The sequence below is a fragment of the Schistocerca americana genome, chromosome 9, assembly GCF_021461395.2.
Source record: "Schistocerca americana isolate TAMUIC-IGC-003095 chromosome 9, iqSchAmer2.1, whole genome shotgun sequence".
Classification (NCBI taxonomy): Eukaryota; Metazoa; Arthropoda; class Insecta; order Orthoptera; family Acrididae; genus Schistocerca; species Schistocerca americana.
Genome location: NC_060127.1, coordinates 197869114 through 197894451, shown reverse-complemented (window position 1 = coordinate 197894451; position 25338 = coordinate 197869114). Strand labels below are relative to the sequence as shown.

Below are 25338 nucleotides of genomic sequence, written 5' to 3'. Positions count from 1 at the left end.
CTACCGGTGCCTTCATCTTAGCCTTTGAGGGTGATTCATTGCCTGAAAAGGTCAAGGTTACGCTTTACCATTGTGACGTTAAATCATACACCCCTTCCCCTATGCGGTGCTTTAATTGCTGGACGTTCTGGCATGTCTCTCCGCTGCACTTCCAGCACCACATGTCGAGACTGCGGACGTCCACTGCACCCAGATACTCCACGTGCGCCAGCTCCCACTTGCACCAACTGTGGAGAGCACCACTCACCCTCCCAGCCAGACTGCCCAGTACTCCAAATGGAGTGGAAAATCATGGAGTACAAGACCCTGGACCAGTCGACTTACACAGAGGCTAAATGTAAAGTTGAAAGGTTACACCCCATTCAGTTGACGTCGACATATGCTGCAGCTACGTCGTCATCGCCGTCCCAAGTGCCAGTGGTTCCTCACTCTGTGCCACGAACAGTGCCTCCCCCCCCCCCCCTCCCCCTGCCCCCAGGTCACCAGAAAACGTCTGCCCCCTTGGTGGCAGGGGGCAAATATTACTCCATTGCTCCCAAAACACCTACTTCAGGAGCAAGGTCCCCCCCCCCCCCCCCCCAAAATCAAATGCATGGGACATCGGTCCCCTCCCCCCTGCTGGAGAAGCAACAGCCTCCTCTGGCTTCTCTTGTGCAGAAGGGATCCCTTGGGGCCATCTCTCCCAAGGTCTCCATTAATGCACGGCGGATACTCGCCAGTGGCTCAAAGAGCCAAAAGCTGTTGGACGAAGAGCTTAATGGACTTCCTCCGTGTCTGAAGCTGCTTTGGAGAAATCTTCCCAGCAAGTCCCTGAAGAGAAGTGAGCAAGCAAACAAAAGAGTCTGCCAAGAAAAAGGACCCTGAGGTGTAACCTGCCTCTTGGGCACTTCCTGCCTTCCCAGCCTCACAGTAATGTCATCCCTCAGTGGAATTGCGGCGGTTTTTTCCGCCACCTGGCTGAGCTATGGCAACTCTTAAGCTTTACACCTGCTTTCTGCATTGCCCTTCAGGAAACCCTGTTCCCAGAAATGCAGACCTCTGCCCTCCATGGCTATAGGAGCTATTAAAAAAACCATAGTGTCTATAATAGAGTGTTAGGTAGAGTTTGTGTCTATGTCCTGAACTCAGTATGCAGTGAACCCGTGCCCTTCAAACCCCTCTTGAAATTGGCTGTCAGGATTAGGATGATGCAGGAAATAACTGTCCGCAACGTTTGTCTCCCTCCAGGTGGTGCAGTACCCCTGAGCGCATTGGCTGCATTGATTGATCAACTCCCTAAACCTTTCTTTCTTTTGAGAGATTTTAACGCTCATAACCCCTCGTGGGGTGGCACCGTGCTTACTGGCCGAGGCAGAGATGTTGAAAATTTACTGTCACAACTCGACCTGTGCCCCTTAAATACAGGTGCCCCCACACATTTCAGTATGGCACATGGCACATATTGGGCCATTGATCTCTCGGTTTACAATCCTGGCTTTCTGTGGTCTTCCTGTCACTGCCCCGGCGTCAGACCCACGGATGCCTGCCCAGATGGGCTTTAAACAAGGCAGACTGATGTCACCGTTGAATCTCCCTCACATGTTAGCATCGATGTGGTGGTTGAGCAGGTAACTACAACAATGGTTTCTGCAGCGGAAAATGTGATCCCTCATTCTTTAGAGTGCCCCGTGTGACAGACAGTCCCTCAGTCATCACCGGAAGTTGCTGATGCAATTTAAGGAGCGTCGGTGAGCTCTATGGCGGCATAAGCGGCACCCTTCCCTGGAGCACCTCATAGCCTTTAAACAGCTCCGTGCGCCAGCTTATCAGTCGACGGAAACAGGAGTGTTGGGAGAGACACATCTTGACCATTTGGTGCCGTACACCTTCCCAAGTCAGGTCGAAGATCAAACGAGTTTTTGGGTACTGGACCCAAACAATTGTTCCTGGTGTTAAAATAAAGGCGTGTTATATACCAACGCAGACGTGATTGCCGAGCATTTTGCTGAGCACTATGCTCACGCGTCTGCTTCGAAGAATAACCCCCGCAGCCATTTGCACTCTCAAACGGTGGATGGAAGAGAAAGTCCTCTCGTTCACTACATGCCACAGTGAGCCCTATAACGCCCTGTTTACAGAGTGGGAGTTCCTCAGTCCCCTTGCACGTTGCCCCGACACAGCTCCTGGATCCACTGCCAGATGATTCAATTCAGGTATATTTTTATTTCCACAAGTTTCACATAAGCATACAAACTCTTGCAATCAACTGTGTCGTTAACCATTAGATACTATTAAATATAATTACAATGTGGTGGGTTTAATAACCACCAGGAATTCAAAGACTGGTCTTGGTTCTAGCAAGTCTAACACCAAGATTAAGTAAGAGTCTCTAGACAAAACATGTTTCAATTGTCTATAAAAATTACAATTATTCGACCACCAAAGAATAACACGTAATTACTCCTTGTACTTTCCACACAGGTTCTATGGCATGAGCGGCAAACACTTGTTTGCGCTGCTCGTCTGATGCAGCTCCTGTCCTCCCATGACCAATGTCCATCCTGCACACACAGACATGTGTTGCGCAGTAAATAGGCTCTCTCTCACACTTATCTTTAAAATATTGCATGTTTGAGGTGGCAGAAAGTCTAGTAGTTCCAGGATTTATGTGTAAATTCTCAGACTGAACATGCTTTATTTTGTACAAAACCATTAATACTGTACCTAGTAACAATCCACATTTCAAAAATAATCATTTACTACATAAGTTTATATAAACAATTTTTTTCATACATCGTTGTACTTCATAGAGCAGGCTTCTGATTTTTGTCTTTCCATTAATTCTTTACTATACTTTGTTTTTAGAACATAAGCCTCTATTTATGATTTCACTTTTCATTGTACCCTTACTTATGAATGATGAGGACTCTTCAGCTACAATCGTAAACTCCAGGTGTCATGGACCCTTCAATATTTCATCCTTCATTCTAATTCTCTGTACTGCCTCTTTAGTACGTAATGGCCTCATTACTTATAGTATTCTGTAGGAACGCTGGGCAAAATAAAAGTGTTCCTATTGACACTCATAAAACATAATAATGCTAGTGACATATAGAATTCAAACTTACCAGAATAATTCGTACAAAATGTGTAACTTCTGTCACGATACTGTCCTTTTCCCCTCGGATCAGCATCTATACCTTACACATGGTTGACCCTATGAATGTTTTCCTCCTTCCGTTTCAGTAGGTATGCCCCTTTAAATTCCTATTCTCGTATGGTACAGGTCATCCGCTTCTTGGTGCCGCTGCCGCACAGTATAGGTCAGCCTTTCTTAGGTCTGCCTATCTGCCCTTTATATCCAATAAATGCTGGGTGCGCCTTCCTTATCCTTTATGATTTGGCCTCTAGGTTCATGACCCGAGTATACATCTTTACGTACACTATAATTAAATATCCTCTTCACACTCGCTTTTTAATACTTCATTTAGTACCCTAGAGTCCCCCTCTACTTTTCAGCTTTTATACTCTTGGTATATACTCTACCTCTGTACACTGTTCATACAAAATGTGTTTACTTGTTTTATAAGAGTCCCACTATCCTACCAGTCGTCAGAATATTTGTCAGACTGACCTTCCTTAACAATTATCACAAACCCTTCCTCTCTGGCTTATGCTCTCCTTAATTACTCACGCTTCCTACTTAGGTATACTCGATGTAAAATTAGCATTGTTCTTCTATACTTGTGCACATAGGTGATATGGAATGATCATTGTTCCTGTGTGTGTGTGTGTGTGTGTGTGTGTGTGTGTGTGTGTGTGTGTGTGTGCGCACGTGCGTGCGACGTAGAACCGTCACAATAAAAAACAATGTGTGCATATTTCACGGTGTACGCATACCTCCTCCCCCACAATACGTGATGGTTCTTACATCATTTCAATCTGTCCTTTCATTGTTTGTGTCTTTGTGTGTATGCATAAGTGTGTCTGTGTAACCTGATTCTTCGGACTTCTTATATGAAACAAGTTGAAGGTTATTGGAAACCACGGAAAATAAGGAGGACTTCAGCGATAGAAGTATATTAATATGTAAAGAGGGAAAGATAGACAGGTACTCAAATGAGAAGTAAGAAAAGAAAAAGTAGAAGTGGTTGCTAAGATTGAAGAAGAGAAAGAAGATGGCCCCAAAGACAGGAAACCCTTCCCACCCCCTTTCCCCAGTATCCCTACCTCGCCGGTACTTGAGTGAGAAGCCGGAGGTGGTATGGTGTTAAATCATCTCCTATAGAATGGACATTCTCACCTTCACCCTTTAGATCCCCGAAGAAAAATCTTAGCAACACCTATGGAATGGCAAACGGTGAAGAATCAGTCACACTTGTCTGTGAGCGTTGTCTGGAAGGTGTGATGTGTGTTTAGTATTAGTCATGATTTATCTGTTGGTGTAAATCATGCTATTACTTACACTACCCACCCCTTCGAAAACTACTACAAATCCTCCCCTTTACATCACATCTCATAAAAGGTATAAAATATTCTATAAAAATAGACAATTGTACACTACAATCAAATAGGTGTTTAGTTAATCACTTTACACTATATTTTATACATATGTAAAATATTGTTCAGTTTATGTTATCTCGATATCACTCTGTTTGAATAGTACCATGATGTTATTTTTCCATTAATGCTATATTCTCTTCATTTCATTTCATGTCATGTCTAGGTATTATCTGTTTGTCCGTGATTCTCTTAAGTCTATTATTTTTCTGTCATATCCAGTTTTCTATACTTTAAAATTGTAGGATTGTTTAAGAATTTATTAATAGACAACAGAATAATTTAAGATTTGAAGGGAATTCGGTTCAGGAAAAATAGTACAGAAGAAACAATGAAACAATTCTGGATCCGACTGTCGTCACTCCGCCCGTTAACACAGGATGTGAATGTCCCTGGGGAACAGATGCGACTCTGCCTGGATCCGATGGATCTGACATTAACCTCACTTGGTTACTTACGGACCAATACTTCTCGTTAAATTTTGTGTTGAAGCTTCCCCACAACAAAACAATTACCACTTGACTAAGAAACACAACATTAAGTAAAGTTATTCTATTTTCTACTCTGTCATTCACAAGTTGCTATTAGCATTAAATATGGAAAAAGCAACAGTTGAAATGTTTCTGGAGATTATCCTCGTGGCAACTTTTCAATCGATTATTTCCTCTACCTGTTCCTCCAGATTACTTATATTTTTATTAAGTCTGAAGTGACAAGTTTCTCCTTAAAGTTGCGTTCCACGTTATCTACTCGGGTGCTAATACATGCAATTTGCGATTGGACTAAAGGTATTAATTTATCCTGTTTTTCCACATTTTCTTTTAGGATATGCAACCTCTGCTTTATAGCATCAAATGTAACATTGCATACACTTTGAAATGATCCTAACTTTTCACCAGTTCAGCTTCTACATTATTACATTTGTCTTCAGTATCAAATACTAACTTCTGGATCAACTTCTGAAATTGATCATTCTGCTTTTGGCTAAGGTCATTAAACATTTGATTCATCTGGATAATCAAGGAATTACTTAATTCATTTTTTAAATCTAATTGCAAACACTCCATTGTATCATTTAAGGCCTTGAGTTTAGAATTTAAAACCTCACTCTGTGCTTCCAGCTTTTCACTTAGAGTTGCTGAATCTGCCTTCTGGTCATCTAATTTAGCATTCAACTGAGCTTTGATTAAACTCACTACTTCAGACCAGTGTGGCATTTCCCTACTCACTGTCATGGCCATGCCTGGTTCGAAAACTAAGAAGGATATGGATAATACTCAAAATATTGGGGGAATATCAGATCTAGTGATCATTAAAAAAAATCACCTCTGAGTATAATAACTGTACTAACAGTCTATTATTGAACATTGTCCTTAACTTCACACTCAAATAATTATTGTCTTTCGCTCACCTGGCATAGAGTTTTAGGCTGCGTCGGTGAGCCTGTGTGGAATCAGCGCTGGTGAACAGCACGGGCGCCGGCAGTGTCGAAGGTTGGTTTCAGCGTCGGTGCCGGTGAACGGATTTGTGGTCAGCACTGGTGAGCAGCAGCTGGCGCCGTTGGCGTTGGTTGCAAGTCCACGCCTTCGCGATGTGTGTGAGGGCTGCTTACTCTCCACACTGGATCTTCGTTGTCGAATAGATCTTGTTGTAACACTTCTTAGTCTAAATTGTTGAGATTTTCCGTACGTCTTCTCTTGTATGGTATTTATTAATTTTCACCCCTCTTTAGTGTATATGCAGAATCCAACTCTGTGAAACAGTTTCTCTGTCTTGTTACAATTGGTTGCTATGGCAACTCACAATATCTTCTTACCTTGAATTCGATTCAAAATTCCTCTTTCTTAGAGTCCTGATCATGTCGGTTGCCACATTGTAACAGTTTCGGCAACAACACAAGCGGTACAAAACTGGATTGCGAACTTCACACTTCTCTTACTACAGTGAACTTACTTGAAACGTTTAGCGGATCCCCTTTTCTGGATACACAGCTGTGTCGATCTCCACAACTTGTTCTCTGAAGAAATAATGGTGGTTAGAGGAACTAAAAAAGACTCTCTCTCTCTCTCTCTCTCTCTCTCTCTCTCTCTCTCTCTCTCTTGAAATAACTCGGTACTCTCATACTTTCAGTTCAATTCAGGTATATTTTTATTTCCACAAGTTTCACATAAGCATACAAACTCTTGCAATCAACTGTGTCGTTAACCATTAGATACTATTAAATATAATTACAATGTGGTGGGTTTAATAACCACCAGGAATTCAAAGACAGGTCTTGGTTCTAGCAAGTCTAACACCAATATTAAGTAAGAGTCTCTAGGCAAAACATATTTCAATTGTCTATAACAATTATAGTCATTTGACCACCAAGGAATAACACGTAATTACTCCTTGTACTTTCCACACAGGTTCTATGGCACGAGCGGCAAACACTTGTTTGCGCTGCTCGTCTGATGCAGCTCCTGTCCTCCCATGACCAATGTCCATCCTGCACACACAGACATGTGTTGCACAGTAAATAGGCTCTCTCTCACACTTATCTTTAAAATATTGCGTGTTCGAGGTGGCAGAAAGTCTAGTAGTTCCAGGATTTATGTGTAAATTCTTGAATGACTACAAATACCAGTGCTCAAACCCCGCAAAAACCTGCTTGATGTGGACAGCTATCACCCCATCAGCCTCACCAATGTTGTTTGTAAGCTGCTGGAACATACGGTGTGTTGGCGGTTGGGTTGGGTCCTTGTCACGTAGCCTACTAGCTCCGTGCCAGGGCAGTTTCCGCTTGGGTCACTTTACCACTGATAATCTTGTGACCCTCGAGTCTGCCATCCGAACAGCCATTTCCAGACACCAACACCTTGTTGCTGTCTTTTTTGACATACGAAAAGCGCATGACATCACCTGGCGACATCATATCCTTGCCACATTATACGAGTGGGGTGTCCGAGGCCCGCTCCAATTTTTATCCAGAATTTCCTGTCGCTCCGTACTTTCCGTGTCCAAGTTGGTGCCACCCATAGACTGGGGTCCTGTAGGGCTATGTATTGGGTGTATCTCTATTTTTAGTGGCCATTAATCATCTAGCAGCAGCTGTAGGGTTGTCTGTCTCTCTCTCTCTGTGTGCAGACGACGTCTGCGTTTTGTACTGCTCTACCTGTACTGGTGTTGCTGAGGGGCACCGACAGGGGGCCATCCACAAGGTGCAGTCATGGGCTCTAGCCCACGGCTTCCAGTTTTCAGCCTGCAAAGTCGTGTGTCGTGCACTTCTGTCAGCAATGTACCGTACATCTGGAACCTGAACTTTACATTACTGACGATTCCTTCACTGTAGTGGGGGCATATCACGTTTCAGGACTGGTTTTTGATGCCCTATTGACTTGGCTTCCTCACCTTCATCAGCTTAAGTGAAAGTGCTGGCAGCACCTCAATGCCCTCTGCTGCCTGAGAAATACCAACTGGGGTGCAGATTGCTCTATGCTGCTGCAGTTCTACTAAGCCCTTAATCAATCCTGCCTTGACTATGAGAGTCTGGTTTATGGTTCAGCGGTACCCTCAGCATTGCGTTTACTTGACTCAGTGCCGTTTGCCTAGCAACAGGAGCTTGTAGGATGAGTCCGGTGACCAGTGTCCCGGCGGAGATCGGAGTCCCTCCATTGCAGGTCAGATGCACAACTGCTCACTAGTTATGTCGCACATGTTCGTAGTTCTCCTGCGCATCTGAATTACTGTCTTCTTTTCCCACCCACGGTGGTTCATCTCTTGCGTTGGCGGCCCAGATCAGGGCTTAAAATTGCAGTTTGCATTCGATCCCTTCTATCTGAACCAGAGTTCTTGGCTTTACCACCTATATTCGAGTTCCATTCGTGTAAACCTCCATGGTGTACACCTAAGCTGCGGCCTCGCCTGGACCTTTCACATGGCCCAGTGGACTCAGTTCACCCTGCGGCTCTCCACTGTCACTTCCTCTTGGTTCTCGACATGTACCGAGGCGAAGATGTGGTTTACATCGATGGCTCGATGGCTGAGGGTTACGTCTGCTTCGCATATGTCTGTGGAGGACATATTGAACAGCATTCCTTGCCCGATGGCTGCAGTGTTTTCGTTGCAGAGCTGGTGGCTATATCTTGTGCTCTTGATCACATCCTATCATGCCCTGGGGAGTCATTTCTTCTGTGTACCGACTCCTTTAGCAGCCTACAAGCTATCGACCAGTGCTACCCTCCTCATCCTTTGGTAGCAACCATCCAGGAGTCTGTCTATGCCCTGGAACGGTCCGGTCGTTCAGTGGTGTTTGTGTGGACCCCAGGACACGTCGGAATCCCAGGTGATGAACTTGCTAACAGACTGGCCAAACAGAGTTCACGGAAACCGCTTATGGAGATCGGTATTCCAATAACTGACTTGCGTTTGTTTTTACGCCATCAGGGTTTTCAACTTTGGGAGACGGAATGGCATAGTCTCAGTATGCACAACTAACTATGTGCCATTAAGGAAACTATGAATGTGTGGCAGTCCTCCATGCGGGCCTCTCGCAGGGACTCTGTGGTTCTCTGCCGGCTCCGCATTGGCCGTGCTTGGACGACTCTCTACCTCCTGCGCCTGAGTGTCGATGTGGTGCCCGGTTGACAGTGGCCCATATTCTGGTGCACTGTCCCCCTTTGACTGCCTTGCGACGAAATATTCGGTTACCGAACTCGTTGCCGCTAATTCATTTGAAAATGCCTCATCGGCTGATTTAGTTTTACGTTTTATTCGTGAGAGTGGGTTTTATCATTTGATCTAAGTTTTAGTGCATGTCCTTTGTCCCTCTGTGTCCTCCACCCTAGTGCTTTTAGGGTGGAGGTTTTAATGTGTTGCAGAATGGCTGGCGTCTCCTTTTTATTCTCATGGTCAGCCAGCTTTGGTAATCTGTTTTGTCATGTTAATCTCTTCTACCCGTTTCTTGTGTTTCTGTGGTTCTCTTCTCCCCTTTTGTCCATTTAAGTGTTTGTTGTCCTCGCGTCGTTCTTGTGGTTTTTCCTTTCTCTCTGCTTAGTGTTGTCAGTCTCGTTTGTTTTATTCTCACCCTTGTGGCATTGTTTTGTTCGAAATAAGGGGCCGATGACGTAACAGTTTGGTCTCTTCCCCTCTCTTTTAAACAAACCAACCAACCAACCAACTTGCCCCCCCCCCTCCCCTCCTGCCCCCCCATGCCCCCCCCCCCCCCCCCCCACACACACACCGCCTCTCTTTATTTCCTTGTACATTGTACAAGGAAGAAAAAGTTGTATGGTAGTGATGGCATGTGGTGGTCAAGCTCTATATGTACATTGAAGCTCACACAAGAGTAAATCAGTACTCCTTTTCAGTGTCTGCAGGAGTGGGAGGTGCCTGGTGACCACAATGGTATGCAGGATCCACTTTGCATTAATAAAGAGGTGAGTGTGTCTTTCCTTTTGTACTATTCTTATGCCACTGTGAATAATTGCATTTTGTAGCATATGATGATAACGTTTTTATTTATTCTCCATAAAATGCAAGATTTGTTTTGATTTGGAATATATGTTACAAGTTGTATCCTAACTTGTTGGAAACAATTTTAAAAACACAATCTATCTCAATTGCGTATGAATAGTATGCTGCAAAGAAAGGTGGTCCAGTCTGCTGAGAGTCATAGCTTATTAATACAAAAGCACTTTTTAATAATGAAGCAGTGCAAAATCCGGGATGGAACTTAACAATATTATGAAAAGGAAAGTTGCTACTCACCATATAGCGGAGATAGGCACAACAGAAAGACTGTCACAAATAAGCTTTTGGCCAGTAAAGCCTCTATCAGAAATAGACCACACACACACACACACACACACACACACACACACACACACACACACGCAAACGCAAAATGCAACTCACACAACACCCATGACTGCAGTCTCTGGTAACTCAAGCCACACAGTGAGCAGCAGCACCAGTGCATGATGGGAGTGGCGACGGGGTGGGGGTAAGGAGGTGGCTCGGACAGGGAGGGGGTGGTGGACAGTGTACTGCTGCAGTTTAGTTGGTGGGCAGGGGAGAGGTGGGGAGGGGGTTAGCAGAAAAGGAGAAAAGTAAAAAGGAATGAGGGCTGAGTAGTGCTGGAATGGGAACAGAGAAGGGGCTGGATGGGTGAGGACAATGAGTAACGGAAATTGAGGCCAGGAGGGTTACAGGAATGTAAGATATATTGCAGGGAGAGTTCCCATTTACACAATTTAGAAAAGCTGGTGTTAGTGGGAAGGATCTGTATGGCACAGACTGTGAAGCAGTCTATGAAATGAAGGATGTCATGTTTCACAGCGTGCTCAGCGACAGGGTGGTCCACTTGTTTCTCGACCACTGTTTGTCGGTGGCCATTCGTGTGGACAGACAGCTTGTTGGTTGTTATCACCACATAGAATACAGCAAAGCAATTGCAGGTTAGCTTGTAAATCACATGACTGGTTTCACAGGTAGCCCTGCTTTGTTTGTGACCGGACTTGAGTAGGTGGTGGCAGAAGGATGTGCAGGAGAGGCGTGCCTCTAGGTCTGTTACAGGGGTATGAGCCATGAGGTAAGGGTTTGGAGGAGGGGTTGTGTAGGGATGGACGAGTGTATTGGGTAGGTTCAGTGGACAGTGGAATACCAATTCTCCTCTTTGGCCGGATGGCGAGACTTTGGGAAGTGATGGGAGTCTTTCCAGTTTCCCACCACCTCCAAAAATCTCCCTTTGTAACTCAGTACCACCCAGGACTGCATCACCTAAATTAATTCTCTGCGGGAGTTTGGATTACCTCTCGTCGTGCCCTGAAATGAGAAATATGTTGCCTACTATCCTTCCCACCTCTCCTACATTGGTATTCTGCTGTCCAACGAACCTACCCAATATACTCGTCCATCCCTAGACAACTCCGCCTCCCAACCCTTACCTCATGGCTCGTACCCTTGTAATAGGCTTCTATGCGAGACCTGTCCCATACATCCGCCCACCACCACCTAATCCAGTCCGGTCACAAACATCACCTATCCTGTCAAAGACAGGGCTACCTGTGAAACCAGTCACATGGTCTACAAGCTGAGCTGCAACCACTGTGCTGCATTCTTTGCAGGCATGACAACCGACAAGTTGTCTTGTCCGCACGAATGGCCACAGACAAACTGTGGCTGAGAAATGAGTGGATCACCCTATTGCTGAGCACACTGCCCAACACGACATACTTCATTTCAGTGACTGCTTCACTGCCTGTGCCATATGGATTGTGCCCACTAACACCAGCTTTCCTGGATTGCGCAGGTGAGAACTCTCCCTGCAATATGTCCTACATTCCCGTAACCCCCTTGGCCTCAACTTACGTTAATCATTGTCCTCACCCATCCAGCCCCTTCTCTGTTTCCATTCCAGCAGAATGCAGCCCTCATTCCACCATCACACCCAGTCTTTTTACTTTCTTCCTTTTCCTCTAACTCTCACCCCCTCTGTGCTGCCCTCCGTCTAGCCCCCTCGACTGTGCATAGCTGCCCTACCCTCTCTCCACTCATCCCTGGGCACTCACCAGCAGCACTTCACTGTCCGCCACCCTTACCCTACTATCCCTGCCCCTCCCCGCACCAGCCTCCTCCTTACCCCCACCCAGTCGCCACTCCCATCGTGCACTGGTGCCGCTGCTCGCAGTGTAGCTTGAGTTGCTGGAGACTGCAGTTGTGTGTGTGTGTGTGTGTGTGTGTGTGTGTGTGGGGGGGGGGGGGGGCGTTCTATTTTTGATGAAGGCCTTACTTGGCGAAAGCGTATTTGTGACAGTCTTTTCGTTGTGCCTATTACACTTTTTAATAAGCTACTGTTGCAGAGCAACTTCCATATAGGTGCTGTGAAAGTTTGTTGAGCTGTTTTCTCCTCGTGTCATAGGGATTATTGTCTGGACGTCTCGTGTGATGCCATACCAGATGATAAACACAATCTTTCCTATGTTATACATACACATATTTTAGTCTAAACTATTTTACTGGTTCTATTTCAAAGTCAGTTGTACACTTTTAAGAATGTAATTTGATGGCAGTGTAAGTAATTAATACTTACTCTTAAACACCCCTTTATGTGAATCGTTAATTCTCGTTCTGCACAAAATCAATTTTTTTTTTTTTTTCTAAAGAATGAATACTCTGAACATTTGGCTGCTGCAAATTGCCAAACTTGTGTTGCATGTATAGGATATGAATACTCTAGTGCAAGACACACCATAGGTCTTTGATCATAATTTAGAAAATATGTCTCTGTATTCATAGCACAAGATGATTTTCTTAATGATTGATATAAAAAATGAATGTGATCTTCCCAAGACATCTGTGCCTGCCTAATATTGGGTCAAGTAAGACAGTTGTGTCATCCAATTTTATTTGCATATCATCATTATTCATTCATTGTTGGATAGCTGAATAGTTGAAGGTGAAACGTAATTAATACTTCTACCATGTAAATTCTGTATGTACAAGCAGATTTTGGCCCAAGAGTTTGGCCTTTTACGTGCAGTACCATTCAGAAAAACTGATAATTAAGAAGGTATTGAACAAATCTCAGCAAGTAGTGAAATCTTTAAGTACCCACGGAATGAAGACTGATGATGACATATTGAGATTTAAGAGCAACAAGCCCATTTGTCTGTTGATTTTCTATTTCTTTTTTTTCCTGTAAAGTAAGTGGATCATATGATTTAAATAGAGAATGTTCTTTATTCGTGGAGTTTTGGAGAACATTCTTAGGTTTTCAGGAATAAAACAAGTCTGAGAATATAGTTCACGTGAGTAAAAATGGCAGAGTTTACTTTGCTCTTACGGAAATAAAAGGCATACTTAGCTGGAAGAAATGCTGAAGAGTGAAAATTTAGGAGTTTTTAGAGGTTTAACAATAAAAGCATTATTTTTCTGGCGAACTTCCTTCCCAAACATCACGAAAGAAGATTTTTTTAATCTAGGATGGGTCCCCTCCATGCCCACACCAACACGTTGACCAAACCAAAAGTTCTACTGTCACCTCTGTATAACATGTTAGTATTCGAATCAGGAGTAACAGGATGCGGGCTGTGATGTTGTCCATGTGTCTGGGTAGGATTACTCATTGGCAGGGTCCATAAGAAGACAGAAAGTAGACGAAAGCGATTGAAGGGTAGCGGTTTGTAAGGGCACCAGGAAAAAAGTGCCAAGGCGAGCGCCAAGGGAAAAAAAACCTTTGCGACAGTAGGACGGGTAGTAAGGGCTTGTCTCTGTGGGTGCTCGTTGTAGATGGGTTAGTCCGGGCACTGCAACTGGGCTCCTGTGAATTCTCCTGGCCCTGCTGCAGCGGCTTCGTCCCTGTAACAGTCGGAGGTCATCATACATTAGTGGGCGATTGGCCATAGATCAGCTCACAGTGTAGGGGGTGTGTGTGGCTGATTTGCACGTAGTGTACAGTTCGGCTTCCGTGCAATATCCTGTTTTTTGGCGAGTCGAGCATCTGGGGTTGCCAGTAGTAGCTGTGTTGCAGGAGCTTGCCAGTACTGTTGTGTTAGTGTGCTATGGACCATAGATGTTTAGTTCCTAATAGAGTATTTGGTCTATTATGTTTCCATCTATGGTTACGGTCGTAGGTCCCCGGAGAAAGAATAAATGGGTTATGTGAGTGTCTCGTGTTTCTGTGCAGTTGTGTGGAGAGTTTTTGGAATACCTGCAAGAGGGTATCTAGCCGATATTCCCGGTGAAGATCCACAGTGCGTGTGTAACACGGAGCATCGCTTATGATTCTGAGTACTTTGTTCTGTATGAGCTGGAGACGGTGCAGGCATGTGGGCGCAGCGTATCCCCAGACAGGAGCTGCGTGCGTCATCAGAGGTCTAATAAGAATGGTGTACATGGACCTGGACACTCTCCTGTTCAATGTGCTACACCTGTTAAGCACAGGATAGAGTTGTTTGACCTTCGTATTTGCTTTATTGGTAATATTTTGAATGTGGTCCTCCCCGGTCCAGCTAGACACTGAGGTATGTGACCTCAAGGAAACGTACTGGGTGCGCATGTAGTGTTATTGGATTGCAGTTTTGATGTCTGCGCAGTAGTTTCGGTCTTCTAGTGAACAGAATGGCTTCACACTTGACGTTTACTCTAACACGCTATTTCACCAACCGAGGCTCTGCAGCTCTGAGTGCAGTCTGCAGTCGTGAGTTAATGTTAGACAGTTTCCAATCTCGTGCGAGGATGGCAGTGTCATCCGCATAGATTGCCACCGTAGTGCTGTGTGTTGCTGGAAGGTCATTAATGTAGAGGTTAAACAGTATGCGCCCTAGGATGTTTCCTTGGGGTTCTCCAGTCTGAATACCGTGTTGTGTTGATTGCCCTGCACGTCGGTGTTGAAACTCCTGTCCGTGAGATACAAGTGTATGAGATGTACGAGCCCGTCAGGGAACCACGCACCGCTGAGTTTGTGTGTGACGCTATTGTGCCACAGGCAGTCGAAAGCCTTTTTTATGTACAGCAACACTGCCCTAGTTGCTTTGTTTGTGTTGTATCTATGTTTTATGTATTCAACGACGTGGAGGAGTGCAGACTGATGGGTCGATAATTTTGTGGGAGGGAGTGGTCTTTCCCCGGCTTTTTGAACATTAGGACCATGGCCATCTTCCAAAAGGCGGCAAAGTGTGGGTGTTTAAGTATGGAATTCGTGATGTGTGTAAGGTATTCTACTGCTTTATCTGTGAACTTCTGGAGGAAACCGTTTTGAATGCCATCGTGACCAGGCGCCTTCCTAGTTGTGGTATGCACGATGGCCCATTTGACTTCAGCGGTGCTAGCCTGTCAGAGGTCATTGCGTGATGGTTGGGCTGAGATGCGTGTAACTGCCTGATCGGTCGCAAGTGTGAACGCTGGGTCTGAGGGATCCGGGCTCGGTGTGAATGACGTTGCAAGTATTAGGGCCATCAGTTCCGCTTTTTCTTCTGCAGAATATGCCGGTGCGTCGGGCCCTTGGAGCGTGGGTGTGTACAGTTTCTCCCTGGTGAAATGACATGCCAACTGCCACACGCCAGGTCGTGTGGTGTCCAGCCCTTCAGAGTTTCTGGTTTCTCTGTTGTGTTTTAAATGTTTGGATTTTGTCCCGTATTATTCCCTGGAGCCTGTTCATGTGCTGTTTCAAGTGCTGGTGCCTGGTACACTGCCAATATCTCCTGAGGTGGTTCCTAATTGAGATAAGGCCCAGGATTTCCTGGGGAAGGGCAGCACTGTGCTGTTGTGTGCGGATTGGTGTGGTGTCGGCTATTGCGTCTTGGATGACGCTAGTGAGGGTTTTGACAGCCTCATCAATTTGAGCTGTCTTGTTAATCTCGTGGGTGGGTGGGATGTGACTGTCAAGCATTTCCTTGAACAATGTCCAATTCGCACGCCTGTAGTCTAACATCCGGCATTGGTCCACGTGCTGCAGTGTTTCTTCAATGTATAGTATAACAGGTTGGTGATTTGAGGGCAGGTGAAAGAAGAGGGGGTGACCTTTCAAATTAAGTGAAAGTGAAAACATTTTTGTGTTATTTAGCAGACCTTGGTTTTCAGACTGTCATAGGAGAAGACTTATGTATGCACCAGACACCTGTGTCACTGACATTTTCAGGTATTCATCATGTTTCTCACAGCATAAATCTTACATTTTGTTTTTTTAGAAATAAGTAGGCATGTGAAAAAAATTAATAACTGGTATATTACATACATAGCAGTCTGTTTCTTGTGACGAAGCCAGATGTGTTGTCACTTACATACTTGAAGTGTGAGGGAACCATTATCTATCATATTTAACCAAAATTATGTTGTGTTAGAAGCTTTTGACAGATTTCCAGATTGGAGTAAGTGAAAGTGTGATATATTTGCAAGATTTTGTTCGCATAACGTATTCATCTAACTTCAGTAACAAAAGGGTTTCCCAAATGTCAAAAATTAGATATCATCAGAAAATACATTTTGTAAATTGTCCGTATATGGTCTTAATAATTTGCTGCTGCACATAAAATTAAAACTGAAATGTAGTGCAACTCTTCAAGGACACATTGAAGCCAATTCTATCTATGTACATTGAATAGTTTGCCTGTTTGGATGAGTTGACTGAAACACCTGTGTTCTCTGCCGGATGCGGCAGATGAAACACTGAGAACCTTCTCGAGAAGGAGGGAAGTAGCGAGAAAGAACTTCCTCATCAGATAATTTGCACCAAATTTTTTATTGATGCAAAATTGGAATCATAATCTTTCTCCTTCTTTTGCCCTGAGGATATTCTCCAGAGAATGTTCTCTTTCTTTACTCACACATCTAAATATTCTGACACATATGTAGATTGCTTTTCATTAACAATTTACTTGTAGCTAATTTACATGCAACTAATGGCCAAATATTGTGAAGCACACTGAACGGGTGTATGCAGATTACAAAATTAGAGTTATTTATAACACTAACATAAACAGTGACTCAGTCAGATGCTTCATAATGACGTGCTCGAAGAACACTGGGAAGACAGTCACAGGCAGTATTCGTAGGAAATTATTTTTTTTAATTTTCTGTTCCCTTAGCAGATTTCGAATCCAGTTAAAATTAATCAGTACCAATATTTTGGAGGTCCCCATTGTCGGCGCGGTCTCCAGTCCACGGATCGGTCCACAACAGCTTTACTATAAATCTCGCATATCTGCATAACCACTCTAGTCTACATTCACTAATTTGTCGAGCCTCGATCTCCTTCTGCTCGAACACTTCCCTCTGTTACCCAAATAACTATTCCTCGATGCATCAGTATGCCCTATTAACCAGTCTCTTATTTTGGTCAAGATGTGCAGTGAATTTTGTTCCTCCCCTGTTCATCTCAACACCCGTTTAGTTAACTGATATATCTATCTAAACCTCAGCTTTCTTATGTAGTGAACGATTTGGAAAATTTCTATTCTTATCTTGCCTATGGCATTTATAGTTCTTATTTCCCTTCCAAATAAGTCTACACTCTTAGATAAATACTTTCAGAAAAGACTTCCTAACACATAAATTTATATTTAATGTTAACAAATTTATTGCTTCAAAATAGGAGTTGTAATATTTGTCTCGAAATCTGAGGGTTATTCACCTGTGTCGTTTTTCTCGCATACCGGGTGGAATAGTTTGCCACGGCTGGCCCTTCCGAGGGTCTCGGTAATTCTGTGGGAGTCGCCTACTCTAGGTACTCTGTTTTGAGTTAGATATTTCAGTGCTCTGCCAAATCCTTCTCACAATATCATGTATTCTGTCTCATCATCACGTATTTCACATTCTCATTCCCTAATATTGTCTCGATGTTTGTTCAGAAGGGCAACAAAAAAGAAACAGTCTACAAGGGGAGCTCAGTAAGTAATGCAACCCTTTTTTTTGTCCTGAAAGCAGGCCGGTTTTATTCAGGATTCTGAAGCACCATATTATTTTCCACTCTTTTTACTACAGAACCCTATTTTTCGACACCATCTCTGCATTGGTAACCTCCCTGCAATTCACATACTGCTTCCCATGGAGTGCATCCACCATTGGGCCAAACAGACAGAAGTCCAAAGTTGCGAGATCTGGACTGTAGGGTGGCTGAGAAAGGACAGTCCAGTGAATTCTCGTGAGCTCCTCTCAGTGCGCAGACTTGTACGAGGCCTCGTGTCGTCACGGAGAAGAAGTAGTTCACTAACATTTTTGGGGCGACAGATGTGCTGAAACAGAATAACACCTTCAGAATCCCAGAAGGCTGTTGCCGTGACTACTGGGTGAGGGTGTAACTTTGCACTTTTTCTTCGGAGGAGAGGTAGTGTGACACCACTCTGTGGATCGCCATTTTGTTTCTGGCTCGAAGTGCTGAACCCACGTTTCGTCGCCTACCACGACGATCGAAAAAAATTGTTTTCGGCCTCGTAATGTACGAGCAGTTGTGCACAGATAGTCCTCCGTTGTTCTTTACGGTGTTCCTTTAGGCGGTGAGGAACCCGGCGGGCACGTACCTTTGAGTATCCCAACTTGTGGATGACTGGGTCAGCACTACTAACGAGGACTCCGTTTGAGGAGTGAGGTGTTTGTGATGTGTCAGTCACTTGAGCGTGAGTCTCTGCACGTTCCAGCATTGCGATTGCCACAGCTGTGTGAAGCCAGCTAGCGAGCGAGTCGTCGCACAGGTTTGCGTGACTGCGTTGCGATGGTGGCAGGTGCCTCACCCGACCACTCACTGTGCTTCTGTTCACTGAAGGGTCTTTGTAGACATTCTGAAAGCACCTGTGAGTATCTGTGATGCTCTCAGTTTCTGTGTAAAGAACGTGACGGCGGCTTTGGAACGCACCTCCGTTACAGGTGCCATTTTGAAGGCTACGTATAGCACTAAGAATTATCAGAACTTCGTGAAACTGTAGGGGCTGAAGTGGAAATGCTCCATGATGTCTCACAGCAAATTCCGGAATTTTTTCAACCAAAATTGGCCGAGAAAAAAAGTGTCGCATTACTTATCAAACACACCTTGTAATAAGTTTGTGAGCGGGTAGGGGACGTAAAATTGAATAAATTTTTCAGATTTCTATGGGCTGCAAATGCACCTTTGTTGAGCTACAGCCATAAAACTACAGACAATCTGTGAAGAGTGTGCGGAAGTTGGTTTGGTTAGCGAACGTGTTTAGGTGCATCTAGCAGTGTGGTTTTTTTTTTTTTTTTTTTTCTGACCGAGCTGCTGGTGCTGCAGTGTTATGCTGTGGTGGTTGTTCTCCTCCGCATTTTCCACATGCTGTGTTGCAGTGGAATCACGGTGAACACACAGTCGACATTTGTCTTACATAGCAGCGGGACACAGTGCTGCAGGTGGTGGGTGTGAGAAGATGCAGTGCTGGACATTTCTCGAGCGAAAGGCTGCCGGCAGTGAACAGCTTTGGGGCTGCAGAGTGACGAGATTATTGGGTATGTTTGCATCCGAAAAGGCTGTTGTAGGTTGGTGAAGGCTCTGGTGTTTGATGGAGAGATTCTCCAATATTTTGGAACCTTCAGTCAGTATCAGAGGAACAGCCCATGAACTCTGCCAATCATCAGCTTGTTTGGAGAGTCACAAAGGAAAACGTTTTACACTTCCTGGCCAATTTATTAAAAACACTATAGTTTTTGAGCAAATTTTCATTTATGTCTAACAATTTTTTTTTTTAATACATGAATTGTGATAAAATGATTATGTGTAGTCTACTTCATAACTAAGGTGATATAACAAATAAATAAAATGTAGTATTTGTTGAAAATATTTTATTTTAATCATTACAACAAAAATTAAAATATTCTGAAAGTGAAAACATTAGTTTTAATATCTGTTGAGCCACCTTTTGCAGCTATGAGAGCCTTAATACAATGTAGCACACTGTCGATGCAAGACTGTACTGTGTCCTGCATTTGTAGATTATGATACCACACGTGGGTGATGTTCTTTAAGAGCTGTCTTTTTGTTGTGATGACATATTTTGCCACCTACCTCTTCATTAGTTCCTATACATTTTCTATGTCAAGACTATTACCTGGCTAGTCTAACAGAGGGATATTTTGTTCCTTCAGGAAGTATTTAACTGACCTGGCTGTGTAACAGCAAGTTCTGTTGTGCATAAAAATAAATGGTTCCCCATTTGGGAACTGTTGTCTGAGCTGTGGTATTAACCGTTTTTGCAGGACTTCCTTGTATTGGTCTTGCCTCATTGAGCTTTTAACCACATAAAGATGTCCTGTACCCTTGCCAAAAATGACAGACCAAATCATCACCTTAGTTGCATGTTTTACGATCTGAGTAATGCAATTTTTCTCGTGTTAGACAGCGCACATACTGAGGTTTGTTAGTTAAAATTTCAAACGTGCTTTCATTTCAGAAGCATACCCTTAAAAATCGAGAAACATAATTAATACACTATGGATATGGGTACATAGGTTACATCATATTGTAAATAATAATTTTAAAGTTAAATTACTGATCTCCAGAAGTCCACATCCTTACCACACCACTGCTTAGCCCACTTCTGATGCTTTGATATCATTGTGGCTGTTAACTTTGGTTTTCTAGCAGTTCGACAAGCCTCGTGATCAATATCCTTCAACTTTCTGTGAACAGTGTATTCAGGTGCATTCACATTAGTCTCTTCCAGTTCAGACTTCATCTGTTTTGTTGTTGCAAATCTGTTTTCAAGACAAATTCTTTTGAGAGAAATCTTTCTGACCTTGGGGTGAAAATTGGTTTTCTTCCACATTTATTCTTCCTTCTGGTGCTCAATTCTTTACCTGAATCGATTTTCTTCTTTATGCACGTCACGCTAGCTTCTGGCATTTCCAACCTTTGTGGAATTTCCCGATTGCAATACATTTTCGTATTAACGAGGGCTTTGACCTCAGCTTTTTTTACTTGATGAAATGTCCCCACTGTTGCCCATTTTTAAAGGTCACAATTAGTAATATCTGGCTGTTAAACAATCAGTTGTGTTGTCGATATTATAAAATTAATAATCAAAACGAAAAAAACGTATTACAGAAGTTACATGCGAGAACGCCACTGAACAGGTCCTTTCCTGTATGCTGTACTCTGCACATTGATACCTACAGTAAGTCAACAATGCAATGTCACATAGAAACAATATATACAAAATTCAACAATGTTATAAGTGCCCTGAATAAACGTTAGGTTGGACAGACACATTAAGTATGTACATCTGCACCTACATCTATACTCTGCAAACCACTGTGAAGAGCACAGCAGACAGTGTATCCCATTGTTGCTATGTGACATTGCATTGTTGACTTACTGTATCAATGTGCAGAGTACAGCATACAGGAAACGACCTATTCAGTGGCGTTCTCACGTGTAACTTCTGTAATACTTTTCTGATTAATTGCATTAACTCAACACGTAATTATTACAAATAACATTAAAAATGTGAAGAACCTCTAATAATTTGGCCAGGGACAGCACGTCCTTACCGTCCACAAAACAAATCTAGAAGCCCACCGCCGAATGTTTTGTTTTAATCTGACCAGGTGCAGATCCCACACACTTGAGCAGTACTCTAGAATAGGTCGAACTAGCATCCTATATGCGGTCTCCTTTACATGTGAACCACACTTTCCCAAAATTTTCCCAATAAACATAAGTCCACCATTCGCCTACTCTACCACAATCCTCACATTTTCCTTTCATTTCATATCGTTACGCTCAGATATTTAAATGATGTGACTCTGTCAAGGAGGACACTGCTATTGTTGTATTGGAACATTACAGGTTTGTTTTACGTACTAATATTCATAAAGGTAATTTTTTTACATTTAGAGATAGCTGCCATTCATCACACCAACTACAAATTTTGTGTAAGCAATCTCCAATCCCCCTACAGTCACTCAACGACGACACCTTACCGTACACCACAGCGCCATCAGCAAACAGCTGCAGACTGCTGCCCACCCTGTTTGCCAGATCATTTATGTATATAGTAAATGATAGTGGTCCTATCACACCTACCTGTGGGTCTCTCAAAGATACCCTCGTCTCTGACGAACACTTGCTGATTGAGGGCAACATACTGGATTCTTTACTTCAGAAGTAACCTATTCCGTGTGCTTGTACCTCCGTTAACAATTTGCAGTGGAACACTGTCAAATACTTTCTTGAAGTGTAGTAATATGGATTCTACCTGTTGCTCTTCATCAGTAGTTTGCAGTATTCCATGTGAGAAAAAGGCAAGCTGGGTTTCACACAAGTGATGCTTTCTGAAACCATGCTGATTAAAGGATGGAAACTTCTTAGTCTCAAGGAAATTTATTAAACTCTAAGTGGAGCATGTTCAAGAACTCTGCAGCAAACTGATGTTAAGGGTATTGGTCTTTAATTTTGTGGGTCCACTGTGTTACTCTTCTTATATACAGAAGTCATTTCTCCAGACATTTATGGCTTCGTGCCGGGCAAGAGATTCACTATAAATGCAAGCTGAGTAAGGGTCCAATGCCTCTTTGTAAAATTTGATTAGGAGACCATCTGGACCTGATGACTTAATTGTTTTCAACTCTTTTGGCTGTTAGTCTACACAAGGGATGCCTTTTACTGTGTCATCCGTAGGGGAGTCTGTCCGGCGGTTAAACGACAGTATGTACATTCGATTCTGCAGTGACAATGATTTCTTAAACACAAAATTTAAAACCTCGGCTTTTCTTTCGCCGTCTTCTATTGCCGCGCCAGACTGGTCGTCGAGTAAGTTGGTGAAGGCCTTAGAACTGCGTAGCAGTTTTATGTGGGACCGGGTTTTCTCTAGTTCTCAATCAGATCTTTTGCTAAGGTGTGACAGTGGTAGTTGCTGTACGGTTTGCGGGTGATCATTTCCGCTATCTCCTTTGAACTGAGAGTGCAACAGCATTTGCTTCCTCAGTATTTTTCAAATTTCATTCTTAAACCACTGTGGATCCTTTCGTTTGTTAATCCATGTACTAGGTACTCCCTCAGTATTTTCCAAATTTCGTCATTAAACCACGATGGGTCTTTTCCGTCCTTAATCCACATACTAGGCACATAATTCTCCAGAGCACCATTTACAATCTGTGTAAACTTCGCCCATCGTACTGAAACCAAATGATGTCAATTCCTTGTCTAAGTGAGATGCTAACAACTGCTCTTCTACCCTTTCTAACAGAAACACTCTCCTAGCCTGCTTCACTGATTTATTAACGTTAGTAACCATATTGCTATGATGACATCACAATCACTAATTCCCATCTCTATACTGATGCCATCAATAAGATTTGGCCATTTTCTAGCTACGAGTTCAAACGTACTTCCACTGCGTGTGGGCTGCCGAACTAGCTGCTCGAGAAAGTATTCGGAAAATGTGCACCCTCCTGCAAGAATCTGCAAATGTCCCAGTTTATACTAGGTAGTTTAAAGTTGCCTCCAACTAGTAGTGCACCATCTGGGTATTTCTGTGCTGCTGTCTGTAGACTTTCTTCCAATGACTCTTAAACAGTCACAGCGGAATTGAGTTGCCAGTAAAAACGTCCAACCATTAACTTGATTTCATCTAGATCTGTTAAATATGAATGCAAAGTGTAAGTGTTGATCAGTGCAGACGAGAAGAGAATAAGTTTATTTTAAATTTAGTGTTACAGAAGAATGGCAAAGATTATATGGATATGTTGTGGGTTAGGGCTGCAGTAACCACTGCCGTGTAATGATAGCCGTCTTTGTGTTTGCCCAAGCATCCGACACAACGTGAAGTTACACTCACAAAATCAATATATTATCTACTTAGCAATGGAAGCAGTAAACTGCAATGATTGTTGAGTTACTATGTATGTAAATAAACATGTCACATTTAATGTTGAATATGTGGGCATGTAAGACTAAAATTATCAACTGTAACTCCCTGAGACTTACGTTTTAATTTCTTATTTTGTCAATTATGTACATGGAAATACAGTAAAACTTGATGTAAGCTGAAAGTGAAAAATTCAGAAATCTGACCAAACCGTACAAGTATTTCAGTCCTGATGCATTCAGTACACTTTTATATGCTATAATTTTTTGTGTAATTCAAAACCTGTCTAATGTGGAAGCGGATTGGAAACTTTAAGACTTAACTATCAATTTATTGTAGAATATGGAAAGGAGTTTATACAGTACTACTGTATTACAGTATACATTAGTTATTCACAATTCTACAAGGACGCTGCTTTTAACACAAACTGTACAGCTATGAAAATGCTGTTAAGCAATGCAAAACCATGGAAAGAGATATGGCGCAGCGTGGCACTGCAGGTCTGGACATCAAACCGTGCCGGTCTGTGCAACTACAAACAAGTTACACGTGGTGTCAGTACACTGAAGAAAACTGTTCATTCGTGAGCGCTCTGTGTGTCAGCATTTCTTTCCAATATTATTGATGGGGGCAGGTACTCACTGGAGCATTGTTGCACATCTACGAAGAGACTGCTACAACTTGTGCAGTGAAAGACGTGTTCTTCCATGAAACAGTGGTTTTTCCTGACAATGTCAAGCATTTGACTACGGTAGTAGCAACAGTGACGACACGATGTCAGCCAGTGTCGCTAAACCTCAGTGAAAATATTGAGGTAATCGTGGTGAGTGAGGAAGGCAAACTCTGTGTGCACGAAATAACGTTGTGTTTCAAATTTGGTAAAACACAAATGCTTTAAAAAACAAGGGTAAGATACGGGATGAATCGATGAAAGGGAATGAGAAATGAAAAGAAAGGCACAGAAGACAGGGAATGAAGAACTTTGTGAGATAGTTGGTATCGGTTTGTAAGTGCGTTACCATTGACTGCACCCACATTGCGGAGTGATGCTCTGAAAGTAGCTAAAGAGCTAAGTTTAAGGCATCCACAGGATGGCTGGACAGTTTCAGAGTTAGCCACATCATCATGTGAAATGAAATGTGTGAGGAAGCAAAGTATGTGCAGGAAAGTGTAGCAACAGAATGGATTACAATACTTTACAACCTAATTGCAAATTATCACCTGAAAGATTTGTTCAGTGCTGATGAAAGGATTATTTTATTGCACACTGCCTTCAGAATCCCTATCAATTGGATGTGAAAAGTTCACTGGCAGAAAAATATCCGAGGAAAGACTCCTTGTACTGTTGTGTGGGAACATGTCAGTTGAAATGGAGAAGTCACTGGTGATTGGAAAGACAGTAAAACAGTGTTGTTTCAAAAATATAGATGCTGGGCTCTTTCAATGCCAAAATGAGCAAAGGAACTCGCCAAGTTCTCCTTTTCATAAACAATGCAATTTGTTGCCC

At 43.1% G+C, this 25338-nt stretch overlaps 1 protein-coding gene across 2 annotated transcripts in view; it reads left to right on the top strand.

Moving 5' to 3' along the window:
* The window catches only part of LOC124551101 (zinc finger and SCAN domain-containing protein 31-like), a 185529-nt gene that overhangs the window by 13463 nt on the left and 146728 nt on the right, over positions 1-25338 (top strand). For both annotated transcript variants that reach the window (XM_047126030.1, XM_047126031.1), the window contains exon 3: positions 9888-9956. In XM_047126030.1, the coding sequence (XP_046981986.1) occupies positions 9888-9956 (69 nt within the window). The remainder of the gene's footprint in view (positions 1-9887; positions 9957-25338) is intronic.